The 10868-nt window shown below is 38.9% G+C and overlaps 1 protein-coding gene across 1 annotated transcript; it reads right to left on the bottom strand.

Annotated features, from left to right (window-relative positions):
- On the bottom strand, nt 1-1150 carry MPC1L (mitochondrial pyruvate carrier 1 like). The gene has a single exon (XM_069065672.1). The coding sequence runs from the start codon at nt 1018-1020 to the stop codon at nt 649-651; it is 372 nt and encodes a 123-aa protein (XP_068921773.1). The 5' UTR covers nt 1021-1150; the 3' UTR covers nt 1-648.
- Nucleotides 1151-10868: the final 9718 nt, after the last annotated feature.

Raw genomic sequence — 10868 nt, 5'->3', positions numbered from 1 at the left:
GTCAGTCCCCTTCTCCTCTCCTTTTGGGCAGTCTGGAGAAGCCTATGGCCCTCTTTCCAAAATACATCTACCACCATAACTGAAGTTAATTCTCAGTTTCACTTCATGAAAATTAAGGTGCTTCCAGGTTCACCACCATTCAGAAATCATCCAAAAGCTAATCGTTCTAACCCCAAATCTTCAAAGTTGAGTTACCTGTTTTCATCTTCTTTGCCCATTTCCCCGTGCACAGAAGGTGCCTTCTTTATAGGAAATAATCATGATGATGATGATGACAACCATGATGACGATAGCGTTTTCAGACCATAAAAATAACCACGACTCGATTACCTTTTCTTTTCTTTTCCTTTTTAATTAACTAATAACGTGTTACGGACTGAAGATGGAAGAAAAGCCTCCTGGGAAAACCCAAGAGATTCTCAGGAACAAGTTTGGGTTTTTTTTTTTTTTTTAGAAGAGGGGTTGTTTGAAAAAGTCAGTCCCACACAAATTTCTAATCTTTTTCCATTAAAAAAAAAATTTTAAGGGGGGAGGGGTCTTAACACAGCAAGACGCGAAGAGGTTCGAGGCTCGGAGGACAAAAATCAGGCCGCGGTTTGGAGCGGGCAGGCCCCCGCCGGGGGGCGCGGCTCAGCGGGGAGCAGCGGCCTAGTTCGGGGGCGGGGGCGGGCAGATGCACTCGGATCGCGGGTAGGCGCCCTGGTGGTACTGCATGTAGCGCCGCGCCTGCAGGCTCTGCGCCACCACGTTGGTGCCGTGGCACCACATCAGCAGCCAGTTGCGGGGCTGCACGCGGTAGGCGAAACGCATGAAGGCCAGCGAGTAGAAGATGAGCGCCATCGTCATGCGGCCGCTGATGATCTCGGGCGACGCCCTCATATCCTTGAAGGCGGCCAGCGGCAGGCCCCAGTTGGCCACGGGGCCCCAGAAGTGTGTGCTCCTCACGTAATCCTGGAACTCCTTGGTGCGCATGTACGCCTTCACCTTGTCGAAGAGCACCCCAATAATCGCCTGCAGCATTTTTTTTTCCTTTCCCTTCTACTACTACTCCTTCCACACCCTGGTGGGGGAGGGGAGGATGGGGGCGAGCCCGAGTCTGCCGGAAGGGATGGGGGAGGGAGAGGCCGAGGGCGCCGGCGGCGTTGGTTCGAGCGTTCACAACTGGGCCTCCTCCTCAGGCTGCTGGTGCCGCCTCCGCCGCAGGGCTGTCAGCGGTTGGAGCCTCCAAACTGCGGAGAGAACCGCTGCTTCCTGGCTCGCGCCCAGGGGAGGAAGGGGAGCGTGAGCGTGAGATGCGCGGCGAGTGCCTCGCAGCCTCCAAGCTTTCCCTCTTCCCGAGTGCGGCGGCAGCGTCAGGCAGGGTGCGCGCGCAGCCTCAAAGGCGCCGGTGGTGGGTGGGGGAAGAGAAGAGGGGTAAGGTTCGCTGCTCTTGTGAGCGCAAATTGCTGAACTCGACGGTCCCTGGAAAACCACAGCGCCACCTTCCTAGAGAGGGCCCCAGGGGGAAAAGAGCCGAGCAGGGAGAGGGGCAGGGGATTGGAGGGCTTCTTCAACACCCATGCTGAGCCCGCCTTTCCTCGATGGGATGGACTTCCACAATTCAAATAAAAATAAACATACAAAAATACATTCCTATATTATGTGAATATATTTATGTAACTATTCGTGAAAATATATGTCATTTCATATAAATACATATAAAGAAAAGAGCCAAGCAGAGTGAGATGAGAGTATTTTCAGAACTCAAAGACAGAACCTTCCCTTGAAGAGATGAACCTACCCAATTAAAAAAAATTAAAATACAAAAATATATACATATATTATATGGCTATATTTTCTATAACTTCATTCAAACATATATAATTTTACATAAATATATTTAAAGAAAAGAGACAAGCAGGGTGAGATTGAAGGATTTTCAGAACACCCAAACAGAATCTTCCCTTAAAGAGATGAACTTCCACAATTAAAATTTTTAAAGTTTTAGATAAATTTACATTATGAGTATATTTAATAAAATACATGTATATCTAATAAAATACGTTTATATAAACATTTATATATTTCTAGATTTTATATAAATATTTTGTGCAAATATATTTCTGTTGTTTATATAAATGTTATTTTATATAAATATATTTTGTACAAATATGTTTGTTTTACTTTATATAAATATATTTAAATAAAGAAAAGAGTAGAGCAGGCTGAGATTAGAAGTCTTGCAGAGGGCGGCCAGGTAGCACAGCGAGTAAGAGCACTGGCTCCAGTGTTGAGAAGACCTGGAGATCGAATCCCAGGCGCAGACACTTAGCACCCACCCAGAAACACCTGGCCGTGTAACCTTGAACAAGTTACTTAACCCCTATTTCTTAAAAAAAGAAGAAGAAGAAGAAGAAGAAGTCTTGCAGAACACCCAAGTTGAATCTTCTCTTGAAGGGATGGATCCTCATAATTTAAAATTTAAAAAACTTTAAATAAAAATATAAAAAGTATATGCAATATGTCATTTGAATATATATTATTTACGTAAATATAAAAATCATATTTATATAAATGGTTTGCCTACATATGTGAATTAATTATTTCAAATAAATATAAATCATTTAAACCAGTGAAATATTTTCATTGAATTTCTAATGTTTTAAATTTTAAATTAATTTTTTAAAATTTATTTTAAGTTTAAAAAATTAAGTAGCAGCTTAAATGTAGGTATCTTAATAGCTAAGGAGAGCAGTGAGAGAGAAATTAATGTTTCTTTACTAAAAAAAAGTTTAAAATGTCTCTGCCTTTTAGACATTTTAAAGTGAATACTGACTAAATGTCCAGTAAGCATCTCAAACTCCTTATGTCCCAAACAAAATTCATTATCTTTGCCCCCTTCAGAACTTCTCTATTATTGGAAAGGGTACTGCTTTTCTCCCAACCAGGCTAAGTGGGAAACCTTGGTGTGATCCTGGATTCCTCACTCATCATGTATGTATTGCAAAATCTTGTCATTCTAGCTTCACAACATCTCTTCTGTGTCCCTTTTTCTCTATAGTAGAGTCCTCTTATCTGAACTATAACAGTAGACTTCTTGTTTGGTTTTCCTGCCTCAAGTCGCTCTCACCCCCCCCCCCCCCCCTCCAATCCATCCTCTCTACTCAAATGCCAAGTTGATTTTTCTTTTTTTTCTTCCTTTTTGGAGGGCAATTGGGGTTAAGTGACTTGCCCAAGGTCACAGGGCTAGTTTTTGTGTTAAGTGTCTGAGACCAGATTTGAACTCAGGTCCTCCTGACTCGAGGACTGGTGCTCTATCCACTGCACCACCTAGCCACCCTCAAGTTGATTTTTCTAAAGCTAGGTCATTCTTCTGTTTAATGAGTTCCAATAGTCTGTTTGACATTTAAAGATCTTCATAAGATACTCTTTCCAACTTTCATCACCATATTTATTCCTTTGCATTGGCTTCATGCCTGGTGCATTCTGCTCCATCATCTCTGGCTTTTTGTTTCTATAGCTGTTCAAATTTCTCCTTTTGAAGGAGACCCTTCTCATTCCCACCTCCTCCCAACCTTCAGCTGCTAATGCTCTTTCCCCCTGAGGTGGCCTTCATCTACTCTCTCTATATCTTATATTTGTTGTGGGTCGTCATTTCAGTCATATCCAACTCTTCATGACCCCATTTAGGGTTTTCTTGATAATGATATTGGAGTGTTTTGTCATTTCCTTCTCTCGGCTCATTTTACAGGTGAGGAAACTGAGGTAAATAAGGTGAAATGACTTACCAAGGTCACACAACTGGTACTTGACTCTAGGCCCAGCACTCTATCCACTGTGCCAACCAACTACCTTATATATCTTATATGGACTAGTTGTTTAGACATTGTTGCCCTCCATTCAAAGCTACAGTCCTTGAGGCCAGAGATTGATTTTTGTCTTTTTTACCCTTTCCTTTTATCTGCTTTGTAGCCACTTAAGAAATGTTTTTTTCACTGCCTGATTGAGCTTGAACCATAATTAGAAATGCAGTCAGTGTGTTACAGATATACATAATGGTTACTTTCTTTTGTGTTATTTCTGATGTGCCTAGATTTAGACCATCTCCATACCTTCCCCAGCTTTGCAGCTGGTTTTTATTTTCCCCTTCCCAACAGCTAATCAATCATTGCTCTGTAATTCACAGATGTAAGCAGAGATGATTGCTTTTTCTGATAAAACCACGTTTTTACCTTGACCAGATTTGGTGATGGAATTCCTGAAGCATATATAAAATTGCACCGGTCTTCGTTGTCTTTGCCAATATTTGCTATCATTTCAATGTGCATTATTAAAACCAGCATTGGGGGCGGCTAGGTGGCACAGTGAGTAAGAGCCAGCCCGGAGTGGGGAGGACCCGGGAATCCGGCCTCAGATACTTAACGTCCGCACAAAATAACTGGCCATATAACCTTGGGCAAGTTACTTAACCCCAATTGATTTAAAAAAAAAAAAACCCAGCATCAGTAGCATAGCAAAAGCATTGCATATGCTTAATGACAAAACTGTCACAAGCTTTCTTTCTCTCCCTGAATTACACTTAGTCTGTGAATGGGCAGCAATTTTTACATGTGTTTGAATAAATGCTGAGAAATGCCTTTTTTTCCACATTGGTGTTACACAAAGATTTTGAATTTTTATTTTTATTTTTTTACCATCACATTTTTTTTCCTTTTGAAGAAGTCTTCATTGCCCTGTCTCCTTCCTTCAATATTAATTATCGGTTTGAAAATAAGGTGTTTAGTCAGTCATGTTTAGCTTTATGACATGACTTGATTTTATGTGGTATTATTTAATTCTTATCATTTGATTTATTTTCCTCGTATTTATGTGTAATCTTCCATACTAGAGATTAATAACTCTTTGAGGAGAGGGATACTATGCATATAGTAGGTGTTAACAAATATTGCCGATGGAAGTATGAATTGAAACATCTGAAGTGACAGGATAAACGTGTAACAGTAAGACTCAATATAGTTAATTACTCAGTATAGAGAACTAGTGCAAAGGGACTCAAAGGGAGAGAGAGCATGATCTAAAGTTACTGTTGTTCAATCATTTTTCAGTTGTGTCCAACTCTTTGTGTACCTATTGGGGGTTTTCTTGGCAGACATACTGCAGTGGTTTGCCATTTCCTTTTCCAGCTCATTATATATATATGTGTGTGTGTGTGTGTGTGTGTGTGTGTGTGTGTGTATGTGTATATATGAGGAAACTGAGGCAAACAGGGTTAAGTGACTTGTCCAGGGTCACACAGCTAATACATGTCTGAAGCCATTTGAACTCATATCTTCCTGACTCCAGGTCTGGTGCTATCACTGTGCCAGCAGTTGCTAGCTGAAGTTATATATTCATAAATTCATTCATTCAGCAAATATTCATCAGGTAAGGCTTCCCAGTAATATGATACATCTGAGTCAAGAAAGTTGGTTGGGATATGGATTAAAGAAGAGAAATAATGAGATGGCAAATTACAATGATTAGCTTGTTGGAGGAAGGAAGTTGAGATTGTAGTGATAATTGGAGCTATTAGAGAAGAGGATTAATATGATGTGGCAAGGGGCTGTAGTTGTGTGGGGTTGCAAGGGAGACAGAACAGACATCTCTACCTCTTTATTAATAGCAGATGAAACTTCCAAAATTCACAGGAATATGTGTTTCTCTTTCCTATTTTGAAAGAAAATATTAATAAACACTTCTGAACAATACCCAATAAATACTAAATGGAGGCTTTAGATTTTTAAAAAATCTATTAAATATTAGTTTATTAGAAAAATAATTTCAAATTAAGTTAAAAATGTCATCTCAAAGGTTCAATAAAGAAAAAAAATTATAAAAATCATATCTAAAAATGTCAAATGATACCCTTTAAAGAACTGAACAGTTGTTCTTTAGGAATTGCTGATGTTCTTTGTTTTTGAAGAGGACCAAAGACATCACAGGGAAATGTCTTGACTTGCACGTAAATTAGATGTAACTGAGGCAGAGTTATACAAAGTAGTCAGATTGACTCTTTCTTCCAGTCATTGAAGTGCAGTTGCAGGAGAAAAGTCAGGATGATTGGTGATTGCCTGGGATACAGTGAATGATCATGGCATCTTCGATGTCTGACCAAGCTCTAAGTGCCCCACAGGATCTTCTTCAGCAGCCTGCATGGCCATTGGAACAAATTATTCTTATCTGCCCATTCCCCAGAAAGAAGTCTTCACATCCTTGGGGTACACATGCCGTAACTCACTGACAGGTTTGAAACTTGTCAGTAAACCTCAACCTGGTTTAGCTGTCTCTGACAGACTTTCCCAAACACTTGTATTTATATACATTTGCTCATATAATTTCCAGCATTGCTATTCCACTAAATGTGATCTCCTGGAGTCCAGGAACCATATGTTTGCCTTTTTTTTTTAATCTCTCCTAGCATGATACATGGCACATTCATAAGTACTTAATAAATGCTTGACTAACAGTATAAATATTTGTAGACTGTCAAGATCTATTTATACCTCATTCTTTTCTCTTTTTTAGGGTGTGACCCTATATATTGTCTTTTTCATTTTAAAATAATTTTTATTAAGATATTTTGTTTATAAACTACCTAAAAATTTCCCCATTATCCATTTCTTACCTACTCCCACAGAGCTATCTCATATAGCAAAGAATTTTTTTTAAGCAGTTGGGGTTAAGTAACTTGCCCAAGGTTACACAGCCAGTTTTTTTTGTGTGGGCGTTAAGTATCTGAGGCCAGAACCTATCCCAGGTTCTCCTGACTCTGGGTCGGCGCTCTTACTCACTGTGCCACCTAGCTGCCCACAAAGAATTTTTGTAAATGAAAAGAAGAAGAAAAAAACAGTAAAGCCAATTAGTGCACTGAAAAAAATCTGACAATATAAGCAATATTTCATACCTATGAACATCTCCACCTCCTGATGCTAAATTATTAAACCAAGTGCATGTCTTTTTTTTTAAAGCCCAGAGACTTTTAAAAAACTATTTTTTTCCTCAGTTCCAAATTCTTTCTCTCCATATACCTAACCCAATGAGAAGGCAAGAAAAATAAAACCTATTATAAATATGTATAGTCATGCAGAACAAATTTCCTCATTACCCATGTCTCTCACTCTGCAAAAAAAAATAAAAGCAAGAAGTAGAAAAAGGAAAAAAATACTTCATTCTTTACTCTGAGTCCATCAGCTCTCTATCTGGATGTATGGTTCATCATGTAGATGGGAGATAGAGACATTTTTCCTTATGAGTCCTTTGGAATTGTGTTTAACCATTGTGTTGATCATAGTTACTAAGTCTCTCAGAGTTGATTATCTTTACAATCTAGTTATTCTGTAGATTGTTCTTCTGCTCGCTTCACTTTGTATTAGTTCACATAAGTCTTCCCAGGTTTTTCTAAAACCATCCCCTTCATCATTTCATATACTACAATAATTTTTTATCATGTTCAAGTATTATACTTGTTCAGTCATTCCCCAATTAATGGGCCTCTCTTCAGTTTCCAATTCTACTACAAAAAGAACTTCTATCTATAAATATTTCTTTGGGTCCTTTTCCTCTTTCTTTGCTCTCCTTGGGGTATAGCTCTCGTAGTGGTATTGCTGAGTCACAGAGCATTTACAGTTTACTGAACTTTTAGTTATAGTTCCAAATTGCTTTCCAGAATGGTAGGACTACTTCCTAGTACTAATAGTGCCCCTGTGTGCTTGTTTTTCCCAAAACACCTCCAGAATTTCTCATGTTCCTTTTTTTTTGTCATCTTAGCCAATCTAACAGAAGTGGTACCTTGGACTTGTTTTAATGTGCATTTCTCTAATAATTAGTGATTTAGAGCATTTTGTCATATGACTGTTGATAGCTTTGACTTCTTTCTCCTGACCATTTATCAATTGGGAAATTGCTCTTATTTTTGTAAATTTGACTCAGTTCCTTATATATTTGAGAAATTACAGAACCACACAGAGAAGTTTTTGTCATTTGTTCCTTGCTCAGGATACAGAAAGGGCCCCTCTCCCTTGTGACCACAAGTACTCCTTTCTTCCCTGAATGGTAACCGACCTAGTTTAATGAGTGACAGAACTGCCAGAAAGCACCCTGTCCCTGTTCCTAGTCCTGGTTCACGGGTCACTTGGGATTTCTTTCTTCCCCAGTTCTTCCAGCTCTGGTGATCAAAGCCCTATTGCCATCCCTGGACACTAAAATATTCCCCACCACTGCCATCACCAGCACCCTTGCTGCTGCCACACACAACTCCTGCATCCACAGACCTCTCTGTCTTCCTAAGCTGCCCTAGGCTGGAAAAACAACTCATTGTGGATTTTCCTTAGATTTCCTAATCAGAATTTGGTATACTGCATGTGATTGTGGAAGAGGTATGTTGGGAGAACTAGGCAAAAATGCTGACTTTCATTTCACCATTCTGACTCCATCATTTTCTCCTTTTTTTCCCCTTCAGGTTGTTTTATCAGGTTAAGTCTGCCTCACTGTGCTAACTAATTTTTATTGGGTCAAATTGTTGATGGTGCAAAGTTAGATCCAGTTAGAAATTCTTAAAATTTAAAGAATATTACTTACTTTATATGTAATCATTATGACCTGGGCCCATGCTTATAACTTAATGCTTTTCCATTATCAGGATACGTGGTAATTATTGACTACAGTTCTTCATATCCTGGAAAACATATTTCAACAAAAAATTTCTAATGTCTATGACTAGCTGTTACTTGATTGACTCATAATTTTTTAAAAAATTTGATTTGGTGAGAAACACTGGTGGACAGATAACTTTATTTCATTTTGAGACAATATAATTTTATTTGGTTTTACCTATAGTTGCATTCATATGATATCTAGACTCTTCCTTCTTATGAATAAAGAGAACAAAAAAAAAAACAAAAGCCAATGCCAAATGATTCCTGTAAGAATACAGTATAGACAAAAACCACTACACATGGAATCTCAAACCTTCCATCAACAGTCTATCCTACCAATTTAATATGTCTTCTTCCTCAATGTCAGTGGGAGATTATTCTGTGCAACTGACTTTCCTACCTCTCACACAAATCCTGACATTATGATTTATGTTCTTGAACAAATTAGACTTAATTTAAGAGAGGATCATCAGCAACAGGTGTAATAATCTTGGCAGAACATCCATTTTAATTAATTGCCTTCTGACTAATATAGCTAGGAGGATGTTGGTGTCACATACCCTGTAAGGATCAGTGCTGTCGTATAATTAATTTTTTTCTTACCCTTGAACTTAAAATCTCATCAGTTTTAAATTACAAAGGCTTTGGCTTACTTCATCTTTCATCACAACAATCTACCTTCTATGGCAATGTTTGCATAAGAAACTTTAAAAAAGAAAAATTAATCTTAACCACATTGCAGTATTTTAAATATCAACTACCTAACTAGCAGTATTATATATAAAATTAATAGCTGACTGACAAAAACCTAAAATTAAGGACCTTCGAGGAAAGGTGTGGGAACTGTACATATTAACAAAGAGAAAGCATATCTTACACCCAATTTACATATACCAAAGAAAAGTTTGGTTTTTGTTTGTTTGTTTTGTTGGAGGGCAATTGGGGTTAAGTAACTTGCTCAAGGTCACATGGCTAGTTGTGTGTGTGTGTGTGTGTGTGTGTGTGTGTGTGTGTGTGTGTTAAGTGTCTGAGGCCAGATCTGAACTCAGGTCCTTCTGACTCTGGGGCTGCCACCTAGCTGCCCCTAAAGAAAAGTTTTATGACATTTTTTTTCTCTTTCCTATTGAGTTGAAAATCAGGTTTATGATTCCTTACAGTGAAAAGACAAAAGGAGAGTAAAAGTTACCCACATTAAGGGGTTTGAACAATCTTGCAAGATCACAAGATACATCTCCAGTCCTGACCTGTATTTCTAACTCTGGATCAGCTTGCCTATGAAATAGTTGGATAAAAGCAAAACAAAAAACCTGAATGTCCTTCTAGGACTTCTAACCCAGTTTATCCAAAACAAAGTTTATTTTTACTCCTTACCCTTGCATGCCCTTCTCACTTGACTATGTCTATCTGTGACTCCACCATTCATCCTCTCATGTTTGAAACCTTGGTATTTTCATTTCTTCCTTTTCCCTCACTTTTCATATTTATATTCACTAATTAATTCTAAAGTCCAGTCAATTCTACCTTCATAAGCACCTCTTGCATGCATCTCCTTCTCTTTTTGCTACTGCCAGCATCCTTGTTTAAGCCCTCATTATACCCTCCTGGTCTCTTTGCATCCACTCATTTTCTTTTCTGATCTGTCTTTCTTACCACTTTAGACTTGAAGATTCAGTGGGACAACTCTTTAGAGACTTCTATCTTTAAGGCAGCAAAGTGTTATACCTCTTATGCCAAGTTGTTAATTTTTTTTTCAGTTCTTTTTCTATAGTTCTCATGTCTTAAAATTTTTCTGGAGGCAGAGTCAAGATGGCAGAATAAAAGCAGGAACTTGCTTGAGCTCCTGCTCCAACCACCTCCAATAACTGTAAAAAAGTGACTCAGCAAATTTCAGAGCTACAGAACCCACACAGTGACAGAGAGAAACAAATCTCCCACTGAAGGCAGCCTGGATGGCTGACAGGAAGGGTCTATCGCACCAGGCTGGAAGCTGAGCACAGTGTAATGCGAATGTAAATTTTAAAGATCTTCCCTGCCCCTAGGCTAAAGTGCACCAGAAGCCTGGGGAGGGAGGCTTGTTTTTCAGTAGATACTTTTTGATTGGCCAGTGGGTCAATAAGGTTGTTACATTCTCTGAGCCAGGAGAAGGCTATATAAGCCCTGATGTGTAGCTTTGTTTTGGGACTCACTTTGAGAAGT

This window comes from Petaurus breviceps, unplaced genomic scaffold (assembly GCF_028583685.1).
Source record: "Petaurus breviceps papuanus isolate PSGF00001 unplaced genomic scaffold, PetGlider_PUasm1.0 90700, whole genome shotgun sequence".
In the NCBI taxonomy this organism is placed as follows: Eukaryota; Metazoa; Chordata; class Mammalia; order Diprotodontia; family Petauridae; genus Petaurus; species Petaurus breviceps.
This window is presented reverse-complemented; position numbering and strand designations above follow the sequence as displayed.